The following is a 24,310-nucleotide window of genomic DNA, read 5'->3' as shown; positions in this document are numbered from 1 at the left end:
AGGGAACTGGCTGTGTTAGAGGGATCCCCAGGGATTCAAACAAGCAGCAGTGCCCTGCAGATGCAGATGAGTCCAGTGCACACCATCCATGTGGCAGGAGGGTGTACAGAGCACAGCCTCACTGGCATTGATGTGGATGATTTTCCCTAGTCTTTCACCCAGTTTTCCCCCTTGAGGTCTGTTAAAACAGCTTTTAAGTTCTGAATTCCCTTTGAATGTTAAGGAGATCATATTTTTGCCAAGTCTCCTTAGTGCAGTCCACATAATCTTAGGAGAAAGAGATTTCTAGGGAGGTTATTCAGGGATCTGAACAGAAGGAGAACAAACAGTGTTAAAGGTGACTCCCCAACTCTGATGATGAAGATCATTGTTTTTTCCTTCCTATCAACCTGTGTCTCAGCTGTGTTAAAAGACTGTCTAAGACTGGACCAGCCCATGGACTGTGGACTGAGGAAATGTCCCCTGTCACACCAGTACAGCCCAGAGCCCATGCTGCTGGGAGCAACTGGCCCTCTCCTGAGAGAGAGGGGACACATCACAAGGCATCCTATGGTTTTACCTGCAAGAGCACAGAGAGGAAGTGGGAAGGAAAACCCACCTCTGCCCCAGAAGCATGGCTATGTGAGTTGAGAGGAAAAACAACAACTGCAGGAAATTCTTCAAGGATAAATGCCAGCCCAGGTTCCAGTGGGCATGTACTCAGAATAAAAGGGCTAATATCACTTCTGATCCTCCTGAATGCACCTTCACATCTGCAGGCAGTGAGCACCCTGACAAGACCCAGAGGGGCCCTGCCTCCAGCCAGGTGGGGAGAGCAGCACTGGGCTCTGCTGGGCTGTGTGGATCCAAGGCTGGCCCAGCAGACCCACAAGAGTGTAAGGCTTTACTCACAATGTACTGATGCCATGGAGATACACAGGGGCAAGATCCATTTCTTCTCCTCAGAGGAGAGGTCTACTCTGGTCAGTAGAACATGGCTGCAGGCAGGTCAGGGTGAGCACTCTGCATGTGAATCATTCTCTCTTTTGTATACTTCTGTTATTGATATTGTTGCTGTTTTACTGTTTGCTTTTTATCTCACTGCTGTTTCCAGCTCTTAAATTGCTCTTATCTCAACCTGTGATCTTCATCTTTTGTGCCTCCAATTCCCCTCTCCACTCTGCTGGGGATGGGGATGTGAGTGGTGCACAGTTTAAATTGGAGAATGCTATTCCTGAATCAGGACTCTCCTCCCTTCAAACCCCTGCCCCAGCAGACCAATGCCCCAGCAGCAGCTCCCTCCCTCCACGGGCTGTGAGAGCCTGAGGCTGCTGGACACAGCAGCAGGAGAGGCTCAGGAGTGGCCACTGAGCCCTGCAATACTGAACAGGCACTTTCAGCCTGCACACGGGAAGGTGCTGGTGGCAAAGGCAAAGCAGCTCTGACGCTAGGTGTCCCCTTCAGCCATGGCAGCAGGGAAGGATCCAGGGCAGGCACTGGAGATCCCAGAGCAGACAGATTCTACAGCCAAACACTTACCAGAGACACCCACACACACTGAGCCCCTCCAGCCAAGCAAAGGATAAACCAGCTGAGGAATGAGTGCAGGCCTGGGGGAAAACACCTCCTGCAGACCCCCATGGCTGTGTGCCACTGGGTGCTGAGGTCTCTGTGCACTTTTGGCTGCACCCTCAGTTCCACAGGTCACACAGGATGGATGGGAGCCTCTCCTCAACACAGTCACCAATGCTGGCTGTGCAGGGCTCAGCCACAGTCACAGGGAGCAGGGACTGTCACACACACACACTCACACACATGTACCATTTACCCTCCAATAAAGCAAGCCAGCAGGATGGAATTTCCCCAAAATAGGCAACCCCCCCTCCCCCCACCAAATCAATACAGATACTGCTGTCTGTCATGATGCAGAGGAACCCCCTCACTCCAGCCAGAATGCTTGGAACAAGGGCTGGTGGCAGATGACCTGGGGCTGGTTAAGGTATCACCATGGTTGGAGAGAGCAGAGGGGCAATGGTCTGTGCTTGATGGGGCAGGTCCTGGAGCCCCTGGCCTCCAAGATCCCAGTTCAGTGCTGGTGGGATCACACGGAGAAATCCTTAAATTTGAGTTCAAGTGTTGCTTCTTCTGTGACAAAGGGGAAAGGAGAGTGTGTGAGGCAGAACACCCATCCTGGGGTCTCCTCGGCCATTCCACAAGAACCCCGGGTGGTCCAGGGCAGGACAGAGCAGGGGATGGTCCAGTGGGCCACAGGAGAGATGGAGGGAAGCTCCAGTGTGAGACCAGGGCCTTACCAGCCCTCCTTGAAGAGGAGAGACAGAGGAAAGAGCCTGAAGAATGTGCATCCTTGGGGGATCTCTCCTGGGTGGAGCCCCCAGACCTCAAGGAGATGAGATTGTGCAAGATCATCCACGGCAGGATTGTCCTTGGAGCAGAGGGGAGTCAGGGGACTTGTGCGAGGTCAGAGTGTGCAACCCCTCCCCGCTCTGCTCCTGCCACAGTGGCCTCTGGCTGCTCCCTGCCTTGCTGGTCCCCTCCAGCCTTGGGTCCATGCAGCCCAGCAGGCCCAGCCTAAGCAAGCTCCAGTCCAGGCAGAGCTCTGAGGGCAGAACCTACGGGAAGGACAGACAGAGCCACAGCAGTGGGATGACAAATCCAGCCTTGGCCTTTTTGCCCTTTAACCTCCATTCTTGCTTCATTTCTCCATCCCAAGGGCATTAAGTGGCTGCAGGAACCCAGCACAAAACCCTGATGGGAGTCACGATGTCCAGAGCAGGGCTGAGCAGGCTGGGCATGTGGGGAAGAGTCCAGAGCCATGGGGCAGTTGAGTTTACAACTGGGGTTTGGAGACTGCCAAAAGGAACTGAAGCAGGTCTGTCTGGAAGCTGCCCAGCGGAGATCATCCCAGGCTTGCTGTGCCTCACGAGATGGAACACGGCAAAGGAGCTCAGAGTGCATCCCTCCAACCACTGGGGACACATCCACAGAGGACAGGGAAGGCTGGGAGTACCAGGAAATCCTTCTGCAGGCCCCACAGCAGAGGTGTCTCACAAGTAATGGCTCCAGAGAAGCACCCTCTCTGTTGTCGTCCTGGCCAGCAGACACCAAATGTCCTCGTGGGGTGGAGAAGACTCCTGCAGGAACCAGCCCAGGAGCAGCACAGCACGGCAGAGGCCACGGGGGCCCACAGTGGCAGGAGGGAACTGGATGTCTCTGAGGAGTCAGGGATCTCTGACCCCCGAAGTCCTTACAGCAGGATGGGTGCGAGGAGAGATGAAACATTTCCTGTTCACTGGAGAACTGTCGAGAAACCTCAGCAGGAGAGCAGGTGGAGCTGCTGGTGCCCCACAGAGCTGCTTCCTCACAGGAGCTGACAGTGCTCGAAGTACCAGATGCAGCATTGTCCACCCCGTTGGGTCAGGCACAAAGAAATCCCTGTCCTGGGCTGAGCTGCTGTGGATGACTGAGTCCTGAGAGCAGGGGGAGGTACCCTGACCTTCACCCTGCCCCACGCCTTCCAGTCTTTCTGCAGTTCCTAGTTTGACCCCGCAGGCAACCTCCTCCCACTCCAGAGCTTCACTGTCAAGTCGCTGAGGAACAAAGGTGAGAGGGACAGCATGACCCAGGGGTTGGGGCAGGAGCCCCACAGCACTGCCCCACAGGCTGCTCATTCCCCACCCCCACCACGGCAGCATGCAGCCCCCCAAGCTTCCAGGCCCTTTTCCCTTGGCAGGAGATTGTCTGATGCACTTTGGGGAGAAGGCAAACCCAATGGGGCTCAGCCTCCAGCTCACCCCACTGGCAGCAGCTGGGGACAAAGGGAAAGGGTGACCTCCAGGGCTGACCCCACACCAGGACTCCTACCCGCCTTGAACGAGCTCCAGCTAGCTCCCAGCAGTGATATCCAGGGAGCTGCTTTGCTCCTGGGGCATGGGCTGATTTGGGGGTGGCTGCTGACTCCCAACCCACTATCCATGCAAAGGCACGGGCAGGCCATGGCTTCCCACTGAGTTGCCAAGGTAGATGTGGGCACTTGGCGAGGAAAAAAAACCAAAAAGAAGTGAAACCAAGGCAGGGGAATGACTGGGCCAAGGGGCTGAGTCCATTCTAACAAAGACTTATCAAGTGGAAAAAACGCAGAATAGTTTCATACCGTGAAGAAGCAGCTCAGACCAGAGAAAAAGGGGGGGGGAAGAGAGAGAGGAGCAAAGCAACAGTGAGAGGGACAGAGGGAGGGAGAGATGGAGAGAAGAGGGAAGGAGAGACGGAAGAGGAGCATATGAGCAAGAGAGTCAAAGAGCAGGAGGGTCAAGGCAGACTAGTAGCACGGCCCTTTATGGCAAGGACGCGTCGTGGAAGGCAAGGGGTGAGCCCAGGCACGTAATTCCATAACTTTACCCGGCAGTCGCTGTGGCACAGATGGGAGGTGGGGAGAAGGAGAGGCAGAGAGAGACAGAGAAAAAGGAAGGGAGAAAAGGGACAGGGTCGAAAAGAGGATATCAGAGTCTTGCTGCTGAAGAGCTCCCCGAGAGCAGCAGACAATGCCCAGCCCCGAGGGAGAGGGGTCCCTGAGAGGGGAGTAACCCAGGGCATCACCAGAGCGTGGGCAGGGGGTGGCCAGGGACAGCTCTTGGCACTGCAGTGGGCAGGCCTGGCCGTGGGCAGGCTACAGTGGGCAGAAGGAGATGAAGGAGTAGAGGGACTAAAAAGCTGCGACTCCCTCCCCGCTCCCTGCTCACCCAGCACCCACCCAGGCCCAGGGGTGACAGCTCAAACCCAGGGTCTCCCCCTTCCCAGGGGCCACGGGGGCAGAATGCCCAGGGCTCACCTGGAGGCGGTGAAGATGTGCTTGGAGTTGGTGCAGATGGCGTTGATGGGGCTGTCGTGCCCCTTGATCTCCCCGACTGGGGTGAAGGTGTCCACGTTCCAGACTTTGATGACACCTCCTCGGCAGGCGCTCAGCACCATGGGGCGGCCAGGGATGAAGGCCAGGGCACAGACCCAGTCTTTGTGGGCATTGGGGATTTGCTGTAGGCACAGAGCACAGCCATGAGCAACCTCATCTGCAGCACCACGGGCAGCCTCATGCACCCATCCTGGGTGGCTGGGTCCTCACTGTCTCAGGGAGCTCAGCTCCTCACTGATGCTCTGGGACTGACTGGGACTGTGGAACTGGTGGTGCCCAGGTAGGAGCCAAGGGTGTGAGCTCAAAATCATGGCTTGATTTCTCCCTTGGGCAGGAGACAATTCAGGAATTCTGAATTCCACCCAGAATTCAGGGTGGGACACAAGCACCCACACTGCAACTGATGCCTCAGCCTGTCTGAAGGAGAGCCAGCAATCCCAAGCACCTGCTGGACAAATTATGGGGGCACAGCACACCCTCACACACACGTGGCCCAGCACTGGGAGTGCCCTCCCTGGGGAGCTCCACTGGCACTAGGCTCCTGGACAACCCCCCCTCGTCCCAGCAGCAACCCCCCCTCTGCCCTGTGCTCCCCTCCAGACCTGGATAAGTTCCTGCTGCTCCAGATCCCACTTCTTTATGCCGTTGTCCCTGGAGCCACTGAAGAGGACATCTCCCTGGATGGCCAGGCACTCAATGCCATCGTAGTGAGGGGGCTCGAAGTTGTGAGTGGGGCCAATATTGCCCACCATGCCCTCCGTGATCTCAAACACCTGAGGAAGAGCAGCAGGTAACAAACCACAGATGGCACTGGGGACTCCCTCCCCTGGGGAGTTTGGCCACCACCCTCTGTGTCCCAGGCTCAGGGCACCAAGAGTGATGCTGGAAATGGGACTGGGCATTGGCTGCTGGAGGCTGTTGGGGCTGAGGGTTCTGCCACAAGCAGAGGAGATCTGCCACCAGGGACAGCCTCACTCTGCTGCATTTTACTCATGGTGAGCCTTCACTCTCCTCTGGAGCCAGGCTGACAGCTGAGGGGGATCCTGTCTCACCATCTCACCACTCCTCCTCACTTCCCTGGGACAGCTCTAATTCAACCTGCTAAAACCTGAAAGGAAGGGACAGACTCCTGCTGTGCTGGAGCTGTGACTGAGCAGGCACAAGGCATCTTCATCAGGGGGGATAATTGAGCAGAACAGGGTGAACTGCTCATCTGGGTCAGCCCTCACATGCAAATCCCAGCCAGAGCCGGGATTTGCATGTGAGGGCTGACCCACAGCCCTCACACTGCTCATCTGGGTCAGCCCTCACATGCAAATCCCAGCCAGAGCGTCTGATGCATGAGAGAAATGCAACTTCATCTCCAAAGGTGCACTGTGGACCAAGCAAAAGGCAAGATTTGGGAAGAGGAAACAAGTGAAAACCTCACATGCAGAGGTGAAAACAGAATCTGGGCTCAGCTTTCAGGAGGAGAGAAGAGTGAGGGGTTCCCAACATCGGGGCTTCCCTACAGGACTGGGGGTGCTGCTCCCCAAGGAGCAGAGTACCTTGACGTAGTGATCTTTGGAGCCTGTGACCACCAGGTCGTGGTTGCTCGCCGTCTGGTTCACTGTCAGGCACATCACGGGCCCGATGTGGCCACTGAGCTTCCCCACGGGCTGCAGCCTGGGAGGGAGGGCACAGCTCAGCCCCTGCTGCACTGGAGCTGCTCCCAGGCCAGGGCCCTCCCAGGCCAGGGCCCTCCCAGGCCAGCCTCCCGCAGCCCAGGCTGCCCCAGCCGGGGCTGATCCCCCGGGGAGAGCGGGCAGGGAGAGCCCATTGCCCGGGATCCAGGGCAGGAGGGCAGCCTTGGTGTGCCACAGCTGGCTGCTCAGGGTGAGAGTGCCAACAGCTGAGTGCACAGGGTGAGAGTGTGCCACAGCTGGCTGCACAGGGTGAGAGTGTGCCACAGCTGGCTGCACAGGGTGAGAGTGCCAACAGCTGGGTGCATAGGGTGAGTGTGTGCCAACAGCTGGGTGCACAGGGTGAGAGTGAGCCAACAGCTGGGTGCTCAGGGTGAGAGTGCCAACAGCTGGGTGCACAGGGTGAGAGTGTGCCAACAGCTGGGTGCACAGGGTGAGAGTGAGCCAACAGCTGGCTGCACAGGGTGAGAGTGTGCCACAGCTGGCTGCACAGGGTGAGAGTGTGCCACAGCTGGCTGCACAGCCTGAGTTTAATATTTACGTTTTGGTTCAAACTGTTTCACTGGTTTTTAGAGATTTTTGAGGGTTTGGTTTGTTTTTTTTTTCTTCTGGGGATTTATTTTTCCCAGCTTACAGCTGTACGTTATCTCTGTTTCTTCAGGGAGGTCTTGACTTTAACAGGTGTCCTCACACAGGGCATCACTAAAATGCTGGTTTTTGCTTTTTTTTTGGTGGAGATTTGGATTGAAGGTACTTGAGATGATAGTTTGTGTTTAGATTTAAATGTTTATTTTTTAAAATTTATGTTATTAGTCTCACAGGTAGTGAGTAGTTTTGTAGTAGTTTTGTAGTATTTTACTAATAAGGTACAAAAGGGTTAATTATTTTTTGTTATAAGGTTAAATTGTCTAATTAAGAAATTATATCTAAATTATCTTTACTTTTAATTTAATTATTAATTATTTGAAGTCTGCAAAGCACTTTTTTTGTCTAATTATAAAATACTACTTAAACTTATGAAGACGAAGGTGAAGAAAAAGAACTGGTTTATGTTCTCAAACTTTTATCTTGTTCTATATATATATTACTATATTTTAAAACTTTATATTTTAAGTTTTTTATTTTGTGATATTATATACTTTTAATTAAACTACATACTACAGCCTGAGTGTGTGCCAATGTCTGGCTGCAGAGCCCAGGCTGCTCATCAGCCCTTGGGTCACAACTGTAAATCTTAAATTTACAAATCTTAAATCTTAAGAATTTTTTTTTTAAATTCTTTTAACCCTAAATTAAGACTTATGATCTTAAAAATATCAATTTTAAAAAAATGAAAATCTTAAATTTTAAATTACAAAAAACTTAAATTTAAGATTTAAGAAAATCTTATCTTTAAGAAAATCTTAAATTTAAATCTTAAATCTTAAATTAATTTTTAATTCTTAAATTAAGATTTATGATCTTAAAAAATCTTAAAATTTAAAAAATCTTAAATTTTACATTTAAAAATCTTAAATTTAAGAAAGTTTTATAATCTGAAATTTAAGAAAATCTTAAATTTAAATCTTAATCTTTAATTCTTAAGATTTATGATCTTAAAAATCTTTAAAATTTAAAAAATTTAAATCTTAAATTTTAAATTTAAAAATCTTAAATTTAAGAAAGTTTTACAATCTTAAATTAATCTTTAATTCTTAAATTAAGATTTATGATCTTAAAAAATCTTAAAATTTAAAAAATCTTAAATTTTACATTTAAAAATCTTAAATTTAAGAAAGTTTTATAAGCTTAATTTTTTCTCAATTGAAAATCTTAAATGTTAAATTAAAAAAATCTTAAAATTTAAAAAACCTTAAATTTTAAATTTAAAAATCCTAAATTTAAGAAAGTTTTATAAGAAATTTTTTTTAATTGAAAAATCTTAAATGTTAAATTAAAAAAATCTCAAATTTAAGATTTAAGAAAATCTCACAAAATCTTTTTAAACCAAAACCACTAAAATCCCGTAGAAAAGCATCTTAAAAATCCTTATTCCAGGCACCTTGCGCTGTGACAAAGGCTTTCATTTCCCCCGGGGGATCCCTGCGGGGAGCCCCCGGCCGAGCTCAGCTCAGCCGCTCACCTGCTCAGCTCCCAGACGCGGACGGCGTTGCCCGCGGCCGCGTAGAGCGCGGTGCCCGAGGGGTTGAGCGCGATCTGGTTGATCTGGTGCTCCCCCTGCACGCTGGTCACCGTGCGGCTGCTGGTCCCGGCACACGCATCCCCGGAGATCACCTGGCCAGACGACCTGAAGGAGGACAGGTCAAAGGGGCGATGGATCGTACCTGCCGGGGAGTAATTAGCACCGACTCCGTGATTGCAGGAGGCTGATCAATCGCTTTATCACAGAATCACTGGGTTGGAAGAGACTTTCAAGATCATCGAGTCCAACCCAGCCCCAACAGCTCAACTGAACCCTGGCACCCAGTGCCACATCCAGGCTTTGTTAAACACACCAGGGATGGAGACTGCACCACCTCCCCAGCAGCCATTCCAGAACTTTATCATTCTTTCAGTGAAAGACTTTTCACTGAAACCAATTTCCCTTGGTGCAACCTATATTTCCCTTGGTGCAGCTTGAGGCTGTGACCTCTCATTCTGCCACCTGCTGCCTCATGTCCAGCTGCTGTCCATCAGTGTCCCCAGGTCCCTTTCTGCCTGGGCACTGCCCAGCCACACCGTCCCCACCCTATAACTTTACTGTACTATCCTATACTATGTGGTTGCGTTTCTCTTCACAGAGAAAAGCAAGGCACAATTTTTCCCAAGGATTTTCTGGGAAAGGCAGAGAGAAGCACCAGAGAAGAGAAACGCAATTCTTATCTCTCTTCTCTGCTCCTGTTGTTTTACACACGTGGAATGTGTTAGGATATTGTTTACCTGAAGGAACTGGTAATTGGATCCTGCTGAGGATTGTTTTGTTTCCTTGGCCAATCACACAAAGCTGTTGCCCAACTGCTGAGAGGCAGTCACGAGTTTTCTTTAGTATTCTTTAGCAATCTTTGTAATAACAACATAGTACAATACAGTGTAATAAAGCAAGTGTTCAGCATTCCAAAGCCTTGGAGTCAGATGTCAATCATTCCAGTGATGGGGGCACCCTGATATTACTATAGTACTGTATTGTACTATTAAGCAAAAACCCATCTGTGGAGACAGATGGGCATGCCAGTCCTCTCCCTTGGAGAGACATCCCTTGAATGGACTGTGATAAGATCTTCTCAAACTCTCCTGGATTGAGAAATCCTCCATGGTCACGGTGAGTTCCCAGCATGCTCTGGAACCCATGTAGATTCATTGGGACCAGTTGGTTTTCCCCCTTTGTACCACCCCTGCTTTTCCCCATAAAACCCCCAGCAGTTTCTGCCCTGTTCAGGGGAGAGCTGCTGTCCCTGGCCTCCTTTGCAGGGTGCTGGAATAAATGAACTCTGCAGAACAACCACATGGTGCTCCTGTCTCTTCGTCCCTGTGTTGGGCTGGGTACACCTTGCAGGGCAGAGCTGAAATCACTGCTCAGAGCTGAGCTGCCTGCCCCTTGCTGAGGTTACCCTGTGGCTGAAGGACTGCCTGAGACCCCTAGAAAGTTGTTTCTTGGGGGACCTCTCTTAGGAAGGTTGTGGCATCCAGGTCGAGCCATCAGACCCCCCATTGCTCTTGCAGACAGTCTGATAGAGCCTTGACCTAACTGGTCCTTGAATCCAAAACACCATCACCAATTAAGAAATCACTCTTTGGTAAACAAATCTCCATAACACATTCCACATGTGCACAACGACAGGTGCAGCAAGTGGAGATAAGAATTGTTTCTCATTCTTTTCTCTGAGCCTTCTCACAGCTTCCCAGGAAAATCCTGGGAGAGAACTGTCTCTCTCTGTTCAGGGAATATGTGATTAGCACAGGTGATGAAAGCTGAACAAAGCCTAGAACAGAGACTAGACAGAGCTAAAGTAGGGATTTATTAGAAGGCCTCAACAGATCCACCTTGGGCAGCACAAGAGCCCAGCAGTTTAGATTTTGTCTGGGGCAAAGTAACCTTATAAAAATACCACTACTATGGCAGAATTCTGCCTAAAGACAAAAAAGCTTTTATTCTCTATTGCAGCTTTTTTGATACTCAAGGCACTTAGTATGAGTTTCTACTAAAAGCTAAAATCTATATTCTAAATCTATATTTCTATTTCACTTTGTAGCTATATATATCTCAGTTTCTCCTGGGGTTTCAGTTCAATCCTTGTGCTTAGATTTCCCTCCAGGCCTGAGGGGCTTGTATTGCAATACCAGCCAGGGCTACACTCCAGGAGAACCAAAATGGTCACAAAATGGATGACAGGTCATGGGGGTCTATCACTTTTGTAAGTTCTGGTCCATTTGCATATTGGAGTTAATTGTCCAATTCCAGCTCCAGCCCATGCAGTCCCATCCTTCTTGTTTTTCTCTCTCCAGCCCATGGTGTTTGTGCTCTTGGGCCTGAGATTTAGATCATTTGTCCTTGGTCCCCAGCAAGAGCAGGAATTGTTTTGTCTCCCTGTTCTGTGCAGAGAGCTCACTGTCCGTTTATATGAAGCCCAGACCCACACACTAAAGCAGCACAGAATCTGAAAAATAGAAAAGCCAAAACCTGAGGCATCAGGGAGGATGAGACCAGAGCCACTGAGGAACCACAGGGTTGGCTCCAGGCTGGCACAGCTGGGTCCCACACTGAGGAAAGGCCCTGGAGTATCCCTGTCCCTCTGGCCACAATGGGACCAACAGGAGCCTTGTCCCACAGGCCAGTGCTCAGCCTGCAAAGGCAGCCAAGGGTGCAGGGTCTGTGCATGACTCAGAGCATCCTGCCCTGGTTTCCAGCTGAGTTTGCTCTGCTCTCCTCCTGTGCCTCTGCTTCCCACAGGAAGAGCTGTGGGTGCTGGCAGCCAGCACAGGGGAGCAGAGGTCTTGGCCTCTGTGCCGAGAGAGAAGCCAAGGCAGATGAGCTGGGGCTGCATGGAGAAAGGAGACCTGTGCCAGGGCAAGTGGGTAACTCTGACCTACCATACTGTCCTAACCTTTGAGCCCTACTCCAGACTGGCAGCCACAGCTCCAGTCTGTTCCACGCTCCTTTCTGGTCCTCAAACTCCTCACAGAGACCCACATTTCCCACTGAAGAGCCTGTGATTTACCCAGGCACTCTGCTGTTTGGGGCTGTACCCCCCTGCTGGAGCTGCCAGCTCTCCTGACCACCCCCAGAACAGCTGCAAAATCTCTCCAAAGCTCCTGACCCTTAACAAGTGCTGGATTCTGCACCTGGGACACAACAACCCTGGCTGTGTGGATACAGCAGGGAACAGAGGCTGGAAAGCAGCTGTGGGAAGGGACCTGGGCATCCTGGTCAGTGTATGTGAGTCAGCAGTGCCCTGGCAGCCAGGAGGGACATCCATGTGCTGGACACACCAGGCACAGCATGGCCAGCTGGGCAAGGGAGGGGATTGTCCTGCCCTGCTCTGCACTGGGATAGCCTCACCTCAAGTCCTTGGTGCAGTTTTGAGCACCACAGTATAAAAAAGACATGAAGTCACTGGAGAGCATCCTAAGGAGGGCCATGAGAATGGTGAAAGGTCTGGAGGAGAAGCCTCATGAGGGACAGCTGAGGTCACTTGGTTTGTTCAGCCTAGAGCAGACTGAGGGGAGACCTCACTGGGGTCTTCAGCGTCCTCATGAGGGGCAGGTACTGATCTATTTCCTCTCATGATGTGACAGAACTCATGGGAATGGCTGGAGCTGAGCTGGGAGATGTTTAGTTTGGATGTTAGGAAAAGGTTCTTCCCCCAGAGGCTGCTGGGGCACTGAACAGGCTCCCTGGGAAATGGGCACAGCTCCAAGCCTGTCTGAGTTCAAGAAGTGTTTGAACAACGCTCCCAGACACAGGGCAGGATTGTTGGTGTGTCCTGCACAAGGCCAGGAGGTGGGCTTGATGATCCTGATGGGTCCCTTCCAACTCAGCATATCCTGTGATTTCATGACCCTGAGTCTTTGCTGCAGGAAGTCCCCATGAGTTCCCTCACCCCAACCTCTCCCAACCTCCCTGCTCCCTAGGAAAGCAGCACTGCAAACTGGCACTAAGGAGCTGTATCTGGCCATGTCCCAGCCCCTGGAAATGGCTTCTGCAAAGGCAGAGAAGCCCAGAGTGCCCAGGCCCCCGGGCTGCACGTACGTGAGGGTGCGGATGCAGCGGGCGGAGTCGCGGATGTCCCACACCTTGATGTACGACGTGGACACGGTGAACACCAGCCCCGTGTGGCTGCAGTACTTGATGGAAACCACATTGTTTGGGTGGCCCTTGAGAGAAGCGATTTCCTGGCCTGTCACCAGGTTCCACATCTTGCAGCTGCGGTCTGTGGGAGGAAGAACATGCCCAGGAGTGTTGGGGGTGTCTCCTCCAAGGGCATGGTGGCCTGGGGACAATATGCCTTCTGAGCACATCCCCACCCACAGGGCCAGAGGAAAGGAGCCAGCCAGCCCCAGCACGGGGGCAGGACAGGGCAGGGCTCAACACTGAAGACAGGAACCAGCCCTGTAATGCCAACACTTCCCGTGCTCCCAATGCCAGCCTGCTCCCACAGCATCTGCATCCTCCCTGCCCCCTCTGCCCATCACCCACCTTTGGAGCCGGTGAAGAGCAGCTCATCGGTGGCATCCAGGCAGAGCACAGGCTTGGTGTGTCCCTCTGCCACCGAGACACACTGCAGCGGGGCTGTCCGGGCATTCTTGGTGCCACCCACGGGGTTAATGATGCCCCTTCACAGGAGAGAGAGAACAGGTACAGTGCAGGGTGGAGAGGCATGGTGCCCACAGTCCCAGGGCATGGGAAAACGTGAGCTGTCTCACACCAAGCACCCCCCACTGCCCAGCACTGAGACAGTGGAAACCCCAGAATGTCCTCATGGGCACCCCCTGCCCACCTCTGCCCCTGCCATCAGACACGGAAAGGGGGAGGCTGCCCAGTGACCTCTGCTCTCCCCCCAAACCTCTCCTGCCTCACCAGCACAGACCCAGGACAGTTCAGGAGACTCAGCCCCTTGGCCCCTGAGGTCCATTTGAGGACTTTCCAGCCTGAAGCTGAAGCTCTGCTGGGAAAATGTTTCAGAGTACCAGTACCAGCACCTCCATCCCTTAGAGGCTGTCACCCTTTGGCTGGTGGCATTTGAAGACAGGGCCTAACTCCTTTACACAGATCACAAGGGTGACAAAGGGCAGCACCAGCATCTGCCCCCCATGTCCCTGCTGCAATGGCTGTTCCTGCCCCCACTGCTGGCTCTGGGCAGGAGAGCACCTACCCCTGCCAAACCTGCCACCAAGGAACACTGCTGTGTGTCCTGGGGGACATATCTGCCAGTCCCCTCCACTTCAGATATGCTCAGGGTGCTGAGGACCACCAGCCTGACCCTCCTGTGTGTGACCCCCATGTGCCTGGTCATCAAGCACAGCCACAACACCCAAAGTTGTGCTAGTTTTTTCTTACAGACAAGGAAACTGATGCATGGGGCTAGAGAAGGGCAAGGTTTGCATTAGTTGTGAGGACAAGCACAGAGTCATTAATTGGGATTGGAAATCAAACATGCATGTGATGTTCCTCAGCTCTGCACTTACCAATGCCAAGCAAACAGCCTTCCCCTCACCCCCAGTGCTTCCAACAGCCTCAAAGCAGCACTGAATCCAAGGGGAAATCCCTGCCTGCATCTTCCACGGACTTTGAGTGGCTCCCTGACTACAAACTTCCCAGGTGACTCTCTAAGACTGGTCTGGTGTCACTTCTGCAGCGATGGGGGCCTGCAGGAGCTCAAGGCACAGGCAGAGGGAGGGGACACCTGGGTGCTGGAGGGCTGATCATGGAACCATGGAATTGTTTGGGTTGGAAGGCACTTTAGACACCATCTCATTCTATGCCCGTGCCATGAGCAGGGACACCTTAGACTAGACCAGGTGACTCCCAGTCCCATCCAGCCTGGCCTTAGACACTTCCAGGGATCCAGGGGCAGACACAGCTGCTCTGGGCACTCTGTGCCAGGGCCTCCCCATCCTCAGAGGGAATTTCTTCCTAACGTCTAGGCCAAATCTCTCCTCTTTCAGTTTTAAACTGTTCCCTCTTGTCCTGTCACTATTTGCCCATGTAAAAAGTTGCTCTCCCTCTTTATTACAAGGCCTTTTAGGCACTGGAAGGCTGCAATGTTTCTAAAGGATGGGGGAAATGTGGCCCTTTTTCTGGGAAACCTCTGTAGTGAGGTGGATGCAGGGAGAGAAGCCCAGGAGAACCTTAACTTCAAGGCTGAGCTCTGCACCACAATCTGACTTGATTTCTTCAGGAAAGAGACTGACCTTTTCCAACTGAGCACAACCAGGCAGGAGGTGAACCTGAGATAACTGCCTGGAAGAAGCTTGCACAAAGGATGTACTGCAAGCACCCTTCCCCATCATCTCCCCATCCTGCTGGAGAGCTGGGGAAGGGATGGGACATGGTGGCCTCATGCTGGCAAGAAACCATCAGAGCTGGAGGAGAACATGCTGCCAACCCAAAGCAGCCAGCACCCATCAGTGAGCCCAGCACCACGTACCAAGGGCTAATCCAAGCAGGAACAGTTTGGACTTGCAGCTGAGGGACAGCATCAAGCACCAGAGGGGGCATGCCAGGGGGACGGACACACAGGCTGGGATGGGGGGAGAGCAGCAAGCTGCAGGCAGAGCATGCAGGGACAGGGAGAGCAGGCATCTGACAGAGAGAAGGAGGAGTGGAGGAAGGGATAATAAATAGAAAGTTGTCTATACCTCAGCACCTCCGAGACAGAGGAATCGCTGTCATCAGACCTAGGGGCAGAAAATTAGCAGGATTATGGGAGAGAAAACCCAGACTAGAGAAGGCAGCGGTGGAGTCAGAGGTGGAAGATTGTTATTGCATCCAAGCCATGTAGGACAGAGAGAAGGAGTGGAGGGAGGGAGAAGGAGAAGCACACATGGAGAACCAAGGGAGAGCAGAAGAGCAGGAGGGCATGTGAGGATCAGACAGCAGGTCTCCATCAGGGAACACCAGCGCTGCTAGCAAGCCCAGAGCAGCACTCGACCAGAGCAGCCCAGCTGCCAGGAGAGGCTGGAGCAGCATTTGTGGCTGGATGCCAGTCCATCAGCTTCCTTTGAGCCCTCATCCCCTCACCCCATCCTGCTCCCTCATCTTTCCAGGGGTCCAAGTCTGGCACCACCCTGTCTGCAGGCAGAGGCCAGGACTGTGAGCTCAGAGGGGCACAGTGGGCAGGAGCACAGCCCTGGCACGGCAGCTGCTCCATCACAGGGAGCAGCAGGGAGGTGAAGTGGTGACAGGACACTGGCTGGAGCCAATCCAAGCCCTGGTGTTCCTATATACCCCACAGGACTCAGTACGTGCCATGTGCTATCCTGGTCTGGGTTCCCCTTGCTCAGACACTCTCACCCCAGCAGGACTTACTTGTCCAAGGCAGATCCCTGGCTCTGGGTGCTCGTGAGACGGGAGAAGACGTTGCGGTCATTGCGCGGACGGGTGGGTGGGGATGAGGGTGGTGTGAAGCCAATGTCTGTAGGCCTGAGCCAAAGGATCAGAGTGACACGTGACTTGGGAACTGCTCACCTGGCATCTGACTGGCACCAGAAAGAATCCTGGGCCACACAGCCCCCCTGCCCACGTCACTGCTCCTCCCAAGCTCACCTGGCAGGTTGCCCACGGTCGTAGGATTTCCGCCGTGTCAGAGGCGAAGTGTCCGAGCCCCGGGACTGCCTGGGACTGCAGCAAGTGAACAAAGCAGAGTGGGTGCCTGCCCCTGCACCAGGATCCCTCCACAGTGAACACCTCTGTCCTCCCCCAGAACAGCAAACAAGATTGGGCTGGAGTCACAATCTCATGGCAGCCCACAAGTGCAGAGGCCTCTGGCAACCCAAGACACCTTCAAAAAGGCTGATAACCCAGAGCAGGGAGTTGGGGACCTCCCCCTTCTTTCCCCGCTCCTGAAGTATCCTCCTCTCCACCTGCAAAGGACACCAACCTAATCCTACACTCTCCAAGCCCCGCTGAGGAAATTCACCACTGCATGCTGTAGCCAAGCATGGATAGATGCAGGATTGGGCTCCCCTCCACCTCTCTGCACCTCCAGAGGTCAGGCACAGCTTCCCCAGGCCCAGGCCTCCTTGAGCCTCCCCGCCACTCGTGGCCCATGCTCACAAGGTGCTCCCTCGCGTGGGCAGGCTGATGGTGCGCGACACCTTCTCCTTGTAGTAGGGGTCCCGGATGGAGAAGCCAATCCCGTCCTCTTTGATCTCCATGAGGGATGCCAAGGACTTGGTGATGTTCTTGGTGGAGACGTCCAGCGTGGGTCCCAGACACTCAGCTGACACTGCCTTCATCTGCCCCGAAAGCTTGGGCTCTCCCTAGAGCAGGGCAGAGGACTCAGGGCGGGCAGCACGGGGGGCAGCGGGAGCAGCCAGCGATGTGGGCTGGAAGAGTTTGTGCTCTCTGGCCACAAACCAGCTCGCCCATGTCCCACTGGAATGCCTGTCACAGCCAGCCCTCCAGCAAACATGACAGCCTGTACAGAACAATGGCTGCTTCCCTCCACAGGGACATCCTCAGTGCCACTCAGATTTGGAAGGTACTGCCTGGTGTGGTGAGTGTTTCCCAAGGCTCTGGTGCTCCAGGACAGGACCACTGTACCAGGAGACCTTGGTTCTGCCCATCCAGAGAGCAGCCATACTGCCTTATGCCAAGCCTGGTTCCCCAAGGTTCAGACTGCAGAGTAGAGGCCTGAAGCATCACTGAACATCCCTCCATCCCCCCTCCCAGTCTCTGTGACCAGGTCACACAAAAAGACCAACTAACCTTGAACTTGAAGTCATCTTGGCTTGCTGAGCCCTTCATGGTGAAAGACTGGGAGATGCTGCAAGGAGAAAGGAGCAAAGATGGATCTTCAGTGCCAAACTCTCTTCAGAAAGCTGCTGCCACTGGTCCACCAGACTCCTTGGGTCACCCTCTGCCCCCCAGCACCCTTTCTCCAAGGAATGACCAAGCCTTCACTCCCTGCTCGTGTCCAAGAGACATCCTGCTCCCCCCACCAAGGGCTGGGCACCACAGAAAAGCTCAGATGGGGCTTTGTTCATCCATGCCCCTCTATGAGGTCCATGAATGGCATCAGGCATTGTGCTCCAGCCACCACCACCTCAGGCACTGCCAGGCTGGGTGCTCACCTCCCATCTGAGGCCAGGCTGAACTCAGAAACTTCCTCATCTGTGCTGGTGTAGCCATTCTCTGTGAGAGGGAGACAATGCATCAGCACAGGGGACCCAGAGGGGACCCCACTGTCACCAGCCCCATCCAAACCCTGCAGCAGAGGGGGCAGCCCAGGAAGGTGTGGGGGGTGACCCAGTCCTTGTCCCTGTTATCCATGGCCAGGGCACATGCTCCCACCCAACATGGCCCTTGGGCAGGGTCCCAGCCACAGCACCTCCAGGTGCTTTCTGGAGGGTCAGTATGGGTGGGCACTCAGCCCACAGGCAGCACAGCTGGCCTGAAGATGCACCTGCCTCAGGCCCCACCTTGCTGGACATTGTGGATCAGTGCCTGCAGCTCAGGGTGGGACTCAGCCTTCTCCCTCAGGGCGTCCAGCAGGGCGTGGTTCTGCGAGGAGCTGGCCACGTCCGTCTGCCGCAGGCGCCCCTCCAGCAGCCGGATCTGGGCCTCCTTCTGGGCCACCTGCAGCCCCTGCGCAAGCAATGCTGGCACTCAGGAAGGTGCCACAGCTCCTTGCCACCAGGTTGCCACCCTGGCACCCAGGAAGAAACCCTGTCACACATCCACACCCCAGCCCTGCACCACACCTTGTCGATGGAGGCTTTCAGGAAGTTGTCCAGCAGCAGCCGGGCTTCGGCCAGGGAGCAGGAGCTGATCACCACCGAGGTGTCCGTGGAGTCCAGCTCCTCCTGAAACACGGAGAGAAAAGGGCTGGATGCAGCAGGGTAGCTTTGCTGCTGGATGTGGGATGGGTGGAAGGGCCTCCATGGCAAGCACAGCACTTCCATCACCTGCAAGCACTGCCCAGTCCAGCCCTCACCCTTCCCCAGTCTGCCCAGTGGCTACTGGGGAGATCCAGCCATGAGGGTGGAAGGGCCTCCATGGCAAGCACAGCACTTCCATCACCTGCAAGCACTGCACCCTCCCCAGTCTGCCCAGTGGCTACCGGGGAGATTCAGCCATGGGACAGTCCAGCGCTGAAGGGCTTATGCACTGCTACAGAAATTCTGGTTCCACCACAAAACTAGACAGTGAACAGACACCAGGCTCACCCAACCCACAACCCAAAGCCCAGTGTGAATTAACAGCAGCCCTTCTTCTCTGCTAATCAAGGTGACAGCTGGGGACAAGGCAAGGACAGTACACAGCCTCCATTTCAGGCTGCAAGCATTGAGGGGAGCTGGGAGCTGCCCAGTGGCATGCCCAGTATCACAACTGGACAGAAAATCTAGATAGTTTCTGCTGGGAAAAAAGCCAGTCCTCCTAGGATGTTTCCAGTGCATGAAGCAACAACCATGGGTACAAGTGACCACCAGCCCCACAGACAAATGGGGGCCGCAGCTTCCCTACAATTCCAGGGCAGCAGGACACCAGCAGCTTGTCCATGGACATGCAAGGACCTGCCAGAACTTCTCTCTGTAATTAATCACCTAATGAGAAGTGACTGTGTGGGTGAAGCCACACCAAGAGTTACAGCTCAGAGGACTCTGGGTCCTCTAAGCAGAGCCCAGCCCCAGCTGGCTGTGGCCAAGGGTGCTCTTTCCACAGAGGGATGCTCTCATTTTCTCCCTGCCAGCCAGACCCAGCCCTACTGCTCACCTTGGTCTCCTCAATCTGCATGATAGTGGCCTGGCAGTCTGAAATGCTGTCGTTGATATAGTCAATGTTGGCCCCCAGCACCTCAATCTCCTCGTTCAGCTCTTGCAGACCCTTCTGCTCCTTGGGGCTCTCTGCCTGCAGCTTTGCCCGCTTGCCCAGCAACGCCTCCTGCAGCAGTGACAGCTCCTCACGTTTCTGGGGGAAAACAGAAGGGGGGATTAGCACTGTCCACATGGCCACCTCCCGGTCCTGCACCCACCACCCAGCCCTCTGGTGGGTGTCCCCAGTGCCACAGCCACCTTGATGAGCCTCTCCATGTCTGCCTCCAGGTTGACGATGGTCATTCTCTGCATGACAATGTCGAAGATGCGCCGCTCCAGGGACTGCCACTTGAGGCGGGCAGCTTTGCTGAAGGTCTGGCTCGTCCCCTTCTTGGGGAACTTCTTCCTACAGCCAGAGGGAAGAAGAGGCATTTGGGCAGATGGCCACACCATGCTGGAGAGCTAGGCTTGCCCAAGGATCTGGGATCTGGCTGGCCAGAAACAGAGGACGCATCTGTGTTGTTTCCACATAGCCCAACTTTTCCTCTTAGCAAAGTGGGACAAGAGATGAGTCCAGTAGGGTTTGTGCCACAACATTTAATCCTCAGGGAAGGCCAGCTTTGAGCTGAAACCCAGGTGACAGTCACACTCTGCCAGCACAGCTTACCACAGGGTCACTGATTTAATATGGCTCAAGTGGACACTAAGCAGCCACCCTTCAACCTCCACCACCCGCCAAAAGCCAGGCATGGGGGGCCCTGAGATGTCTCACCCATTACCACCCAGCCCCTGCCCTGACCTGGCAGGCCGAGCCCCATTAATGGAGGACGAGGGGTCTCCCAGAAAGTTGTTGATTTTCCTGTTCCACTGGCGCACAATGCTGGAGACGGAGCGAGCGCCAGACTCGGGCTCGGAGGAGGTGGTGCTGGCCGAGACCTCCGCGCCCGAGTCCATCATGGCCGGCTTCTGGCTCATCCTGCCCGCCACCCGGTCTGACATGGGCTTGGCCAGACGGCGCAGTGCTGACACCTGCCCGCAGGAAGGACAGAAAGTGTCAGCTGGGCAGCCCCACCCAGCCTAAACCCATTGGCATCACCCCCAGGTCCCCACAGGTTTGACAGCAGCAAAGCCCAGGGACATTTGTTCCTCATGGAGTTCCCTCTCCCCCCTCATGGCCCACCCCTGCCACCAGCTCTGCTGTTTGGGATGGGGAACTCTGCTGCTGCCTACATCCATTTTTCCACCCAGTGCCTGAGCCATAAAACCTCTCCCCACGTTTTGCAGACCCCATTCCCAAAGCCAGCCCTGCCTGAAAGATTGGATTTCTCTGAGCCAAGCACTGGGGCCCAGATCCCCATGGAAGCTGGGGGCTATGTGGAGGAAACCCCCTTTCCTCACCTCCTGGGTTTTCCTCCGCAGCACTATTTCCTGCTGTCGCTTCTGAGATTCCAGAGCCCTGATCTGGAACTGCATGAGTGAGAAAGAAAAAGACACCCATGAGGTCCAGCCCAGATGTGGTCGCAGTCCCAGTGCTCCTTTTGGCAGTCTCACTCCTGAGTCTAACAATGAGCCTTGAGCTGGCTCTGGCTGCACATTCCCCCCTCCCACAGCATCCCCCACAACTCCAACAGGAGCAGTGGGAAGCCTTCAGGAGCTGTTCATCCAGCTGTGCTCTGCTAGGACCTCCAGTGAGGTTTCACCAAGCTTCAAGGTATCTGTGAGCAGCTGGAGTGCCAGAGCAGGACAAACACCCCCTCCCCAGCCAGACCAGCCCCTGCACGAGGCAAGGCAGGCTCTCACCTCCTGCCGGCGCTGCTCCTTCTTGAGCTGCGCGATCTCCCGGTTCCTCTTGGTCTCGGCCAGCCGCCGCCGCTGCTGCTCCTCCCGCATCTGCTTCATCAGCGCCACCTGCGAGGAGGGGCCGCTGTGCCACCGCCCCGGGCCACCCACCCTCCCCGCAGACACACTCTGCACTTGCCACCAGAGTGCAAAACACTGCTCCAAGCGGGGAGCCGGGCTTGTCCAGGATTCCTCCCTGCCCCGGCACATCCAGGTACCTTTGCCTTCTTCATCTCGGCCACTTCTGCCTGCAGCTTCCGCAGCTCCCGCTCGTAGCGGGACTGGTTCTTGAGCAGGCGAGCGTGCTCCTTCTGGGCTGCCTGCAGCTTCTGCAGGTCCCGGTTCATCTCCTTCAGCCGCTTCTCATAGTCTGCCTTGATCTTGTTGGCTTTCTCCTCTGTGTAGCACTCCATGGTGCCTGGTGGGTGAGGAGAGAGCTCGCAACGCACCCCGGGATCCTCCTGTACCCACATACCTGCCTGGAGGCACCAAGCATTGCATCCCTCCCTGTCCCATCAGAGCCCCCTCACCCTTTGTGAACTGGGGTCTGTCTGGGAATACTCGCTGGAAGAGCTTGGCACAGAGTGGAGATACAGTGGCTGGCCTGAGCAGGGCTGCAGATTGGGACCCACAGCCACACACAGGGGTGACCCTGCCCTATTTAAGCCTGGAGATCAGCCACCCCACTGGGTCTTTTGCCCCTGATTTTCCCCAGGAGTCCCCCCAGCTCATGAAGTGGTGCTCAAGGCTGGAAGAGGTTTTGCCTGGCCACCCTTCTCCAGCACCAGCAGAGTCCAGAGCTGTGCAGCTGACTGATGCTGCTCCCACAGCAAGACAAGCAGAGTCTTGGGGGTGCCAGGGATTCAAGGGGAGGTAGGGGGATGACAAAGCTCTACCAGGGCAAGGGGTGGATGATTTGACTTAGAGTTAGCTGGGCTTGAGCTGGAACTGGGGTCTGAGAATGGGATCCCAAGGGTGGGGCAGTTCTCACTGAGGTTTTGCAGGACCCGGTCTCGCTCCAGCTGCGTGTCCCGAATCTTGTTCTGCAGTAGGATCAGCTTCTCCTCATACTGGTGCTTGAGGGTCTGCAAACGCCGCTGGCTGTTCTCCAGCTCATCAATCAGCTTCTGCTTGATCTCAATCTCACAGGTCAGATCCGCCAGGTCGGCCTGGAAATTCACAGCTGGAGGCAGAGGAGAAAGTCAGGCTGGGAGGCATGGGGAGCATCACTTCCATGGCCCCACTGAGTCACAGCACATGGAGAGGGCAGAGGAGCTGATGGGAACCCCCAGTGCTGGGAGCAGCAGCACCCAAAGAGCACTTCAGCAGCCCTGGGGCTCTTCCAAGTCCCGCAGAGCAGACATGGCTGGGGCATGGTGAGCTGTGCCTCCCCAAGAGCAGAGCTCATTGCCAGAGATGCCACCAAGTGCCCTTCCATGCCCATGGCTGCACACAGATCTCCACTTTACCCTTCTCCTCTGCATCCGAATCCGAGTCCACCAGGCTCTCTTCACTGCCTGAGTCCTCATCTTCATCCTCGCGCCCATCCTCTTCCTCACAGCCACTCTCATCCTGTTCTTCCTCCTCCTAAGAGATGAGTGCCTAATCTCAGCCAACAGGATGGTCTGTCCTTCTGCCCACAGCTTCTCCCTCCTCCAAACCTGAGCTCACCCTACAGCAATGGGCCACAGCCCCCCAGGTGGGACTCGGCCTCCCACACAGGATGCCCAGGGGCTGCAGCACCATTTCTGGACCAGCACATACTGTTGAGAGGAACAGCAATTTGACCCATCCATTCTCGTATCCATCCCTTCCCAGCTGACCCCTCCTCATCTATGCTGATTGAAACCAAGCCCCCAAAAACATGGACTCCTCATTCTACATCCAAGCTAACTGGGGAGTACCCAGCTTCCGCCCTGCTCCAGCATGGAGTCCTCAGCAGAACGACCCTTCCAGCCTGCTTCAGCGCCAGGCTGAGCTTGGTCCCTGTCCCACGTGTGGCAATTTCAGTGCTCCACCACCCAGACACCCCCACAGTGTGAGCACGATGCCCACTCACCTCTTCCACCTCGTTCTCATCCGTCTCCTCCCCATTGTCCTGCTGCAGTTTCTGCCTCTTCTTAAACGCCTCCTTCTCTGGGCTGGGGGGAACAGAGGGGGCTGGTGAGTCCCAGCATGACAGAGGTTCTGCTGGGCACCCTCCCTCCTGCTTTTGGACTCTTTGGGGAAAACAGCCTCTGGGATTACATGATGGGAAAAGGAGACCAAGGGCAGGGCAGGGCTGGGAGGGGAATGCAGACGTGCGGGCTCTGGCCGTAGCAGAGCTGGGGAAAGCAGGAGACCCAACCCCACAGGGACAGACTCAGCCTCCCCTTGCCAACACCTGCCCCCACCTCTTCCTCTGCTGCCGCCTCTCTTTCTTCTTCAGGCGCTCCAGGTCCTGCTTGGCCCTTCGGAGCACGTCGGAGGCCTCGGTGTCCAGGGGAGCCGCGGGGCTGCAGAGCCCGGCCAGGCCCGCGCCCGGCGAGGAGCCCACGGGGAACGGGGGCCGGGCCGAGACCCGTGAGAGGCTGCGGCGCAGGGACTCGTTCATGGACTCGCTCTCCAGGAGCTTTGTCCTAGGGAGTGCAAACAGCACAGTCAAAGAGGGGCCATCCCTACAGGGTGGGTCTTGCCTGGGTTTAGAATCACAGAGTGGATTGGGCTGGAAGGGACCTTAAACCTCATCCCGTTCCACATTCCTGCTATGGAAGGGGCAGGGACACCTTCCACTGGACCAGGTTGCTCTGAGCTCCACACACTTACAGATACGGAATAACCACAGCTGCTTTGAGCAAACTGTGTCACTGCCTCACCTTCACAGGGAAGAATTTTTTCCTAACTTCTAATCTAAATCTCTCCACTTTGAGTTTAAAGCCATTTTCCCTTGTTC

At 54.5% G+C, this 24,310-nt stretch overlaps 1 protein-coding gene across 1 annotated transcript in view; it reads right to left on the bottom strand.

Annotated features, from left to right (window-relative positions):
• Positions 1-1,916: 1,916 nt before the first annotated feature.
• The window catches only part of KIF21B (kinesin family member 21B), a 30,562-nt gene continuing 8,168 nt past the window's right edge, over positions 1,917-24,310 (bottom strand). Inside the window, exons 10-34 of the mRNA XM_041422557.1 lie at positions 23,772-23,996; positions 23,438-23,519; positions 22,848-22,965; positions 22,370-22,561; positions 21,597-21,796; positions 21,340-21,447; positions 20,938-21,006; positions 20,339-20,568; positions 19,798-19,945; positions 19,499-19,693; positions 18,487-18,588; positions 18,205-18,370; positions 17,857-17,917; positions 17,492-17,549; positions 16,838-17,043; positions 16,328-16,402; positions 16,091-16,204; positions 15,421-15,459; positions 13,259-13,395; positions 12,812-12,992; positions 8,708-8,872; positions 6,451-6,568; positions 5,506-5,676; positions 4,826-5,025; positions 1,917-3,587 (exon numbers count right to left, since the gene is read on the bottom strand). Of these exons, the coding sequence (XP_041278491.1) occupies positions 3,533-3,587; positions 4,826-5,025; positions 5,506-5,676; positions 6,451-6,568; positions 8,708-8,872; positions 12,812-12,992; positions 13,259-13,395; positions 15,421-15,459; positions 16,091-16,204; positions 16,328-16,402; positions 16,838-17,043; positions 17,492-17,549; positions 17,857-17,917; positions 18,205-18,370; positions 18,487-18,588; positions 19,499-19,693; positions 19,798-19,945; positions 20,339-20,568; positions 20,938-21,006; positions 21,340-21,447; positions 21,597-21,796; positions 22,370-22,561; positions 22,848-22,965; positions 23,438-23,519; positions 23,772-23,996 (3,415 nt within the window). The 3' untranslated portion in view covers positions 1,917-3,532. The remainder of the gene's footprint in view (positions 3,588-4,825; positions 5,026-5,505; positions 5,677-6,450; positions 6,569-8,707; positions 8,873-12,811; positions 12,993-13,258; positions 13,396-15,420; positions 15,460-16,090; positions 16,205-16,327; positions 16,403-16,837; positions 17,044-17,491; positions 17,550-17,856; positions 17,918-18,204; positions 18,371-18,486; positions 18,589-19,498; positions 19,694-19,797; positions 19,946-20,338; positions 20,569-20,937; positions 21,007-21,339; positions 21,448-21,596; positions 21,797-22,369; positions 22,562-22,847; positions 22,966-23,437; positions 23,520-23,771; positions 23,997-24,310) is intronic.

The sequence above is a fragment of the Onychostruthus taczanowskii genome, unplaced genomic scaffold (assembly GCF_017590055.1).
Source record: "Onychostruthus taczanowskii isolate IOZ18803 unplaced genomic scaffold, ASM1759005v1 scaffold74, whole genome shotgun sequence".
NCBI classification, from domain to species: Eukaryota; Metazoa; Chordata; class Aves; order Passeriformes; family Passeridae; genus Onychostruthus; species Onychostruthus taczanowskii.
Note: the sequence above shows the minus strand (reverse complement) of the source record. Positions and strands in the feature narration are given on the sequence as shown.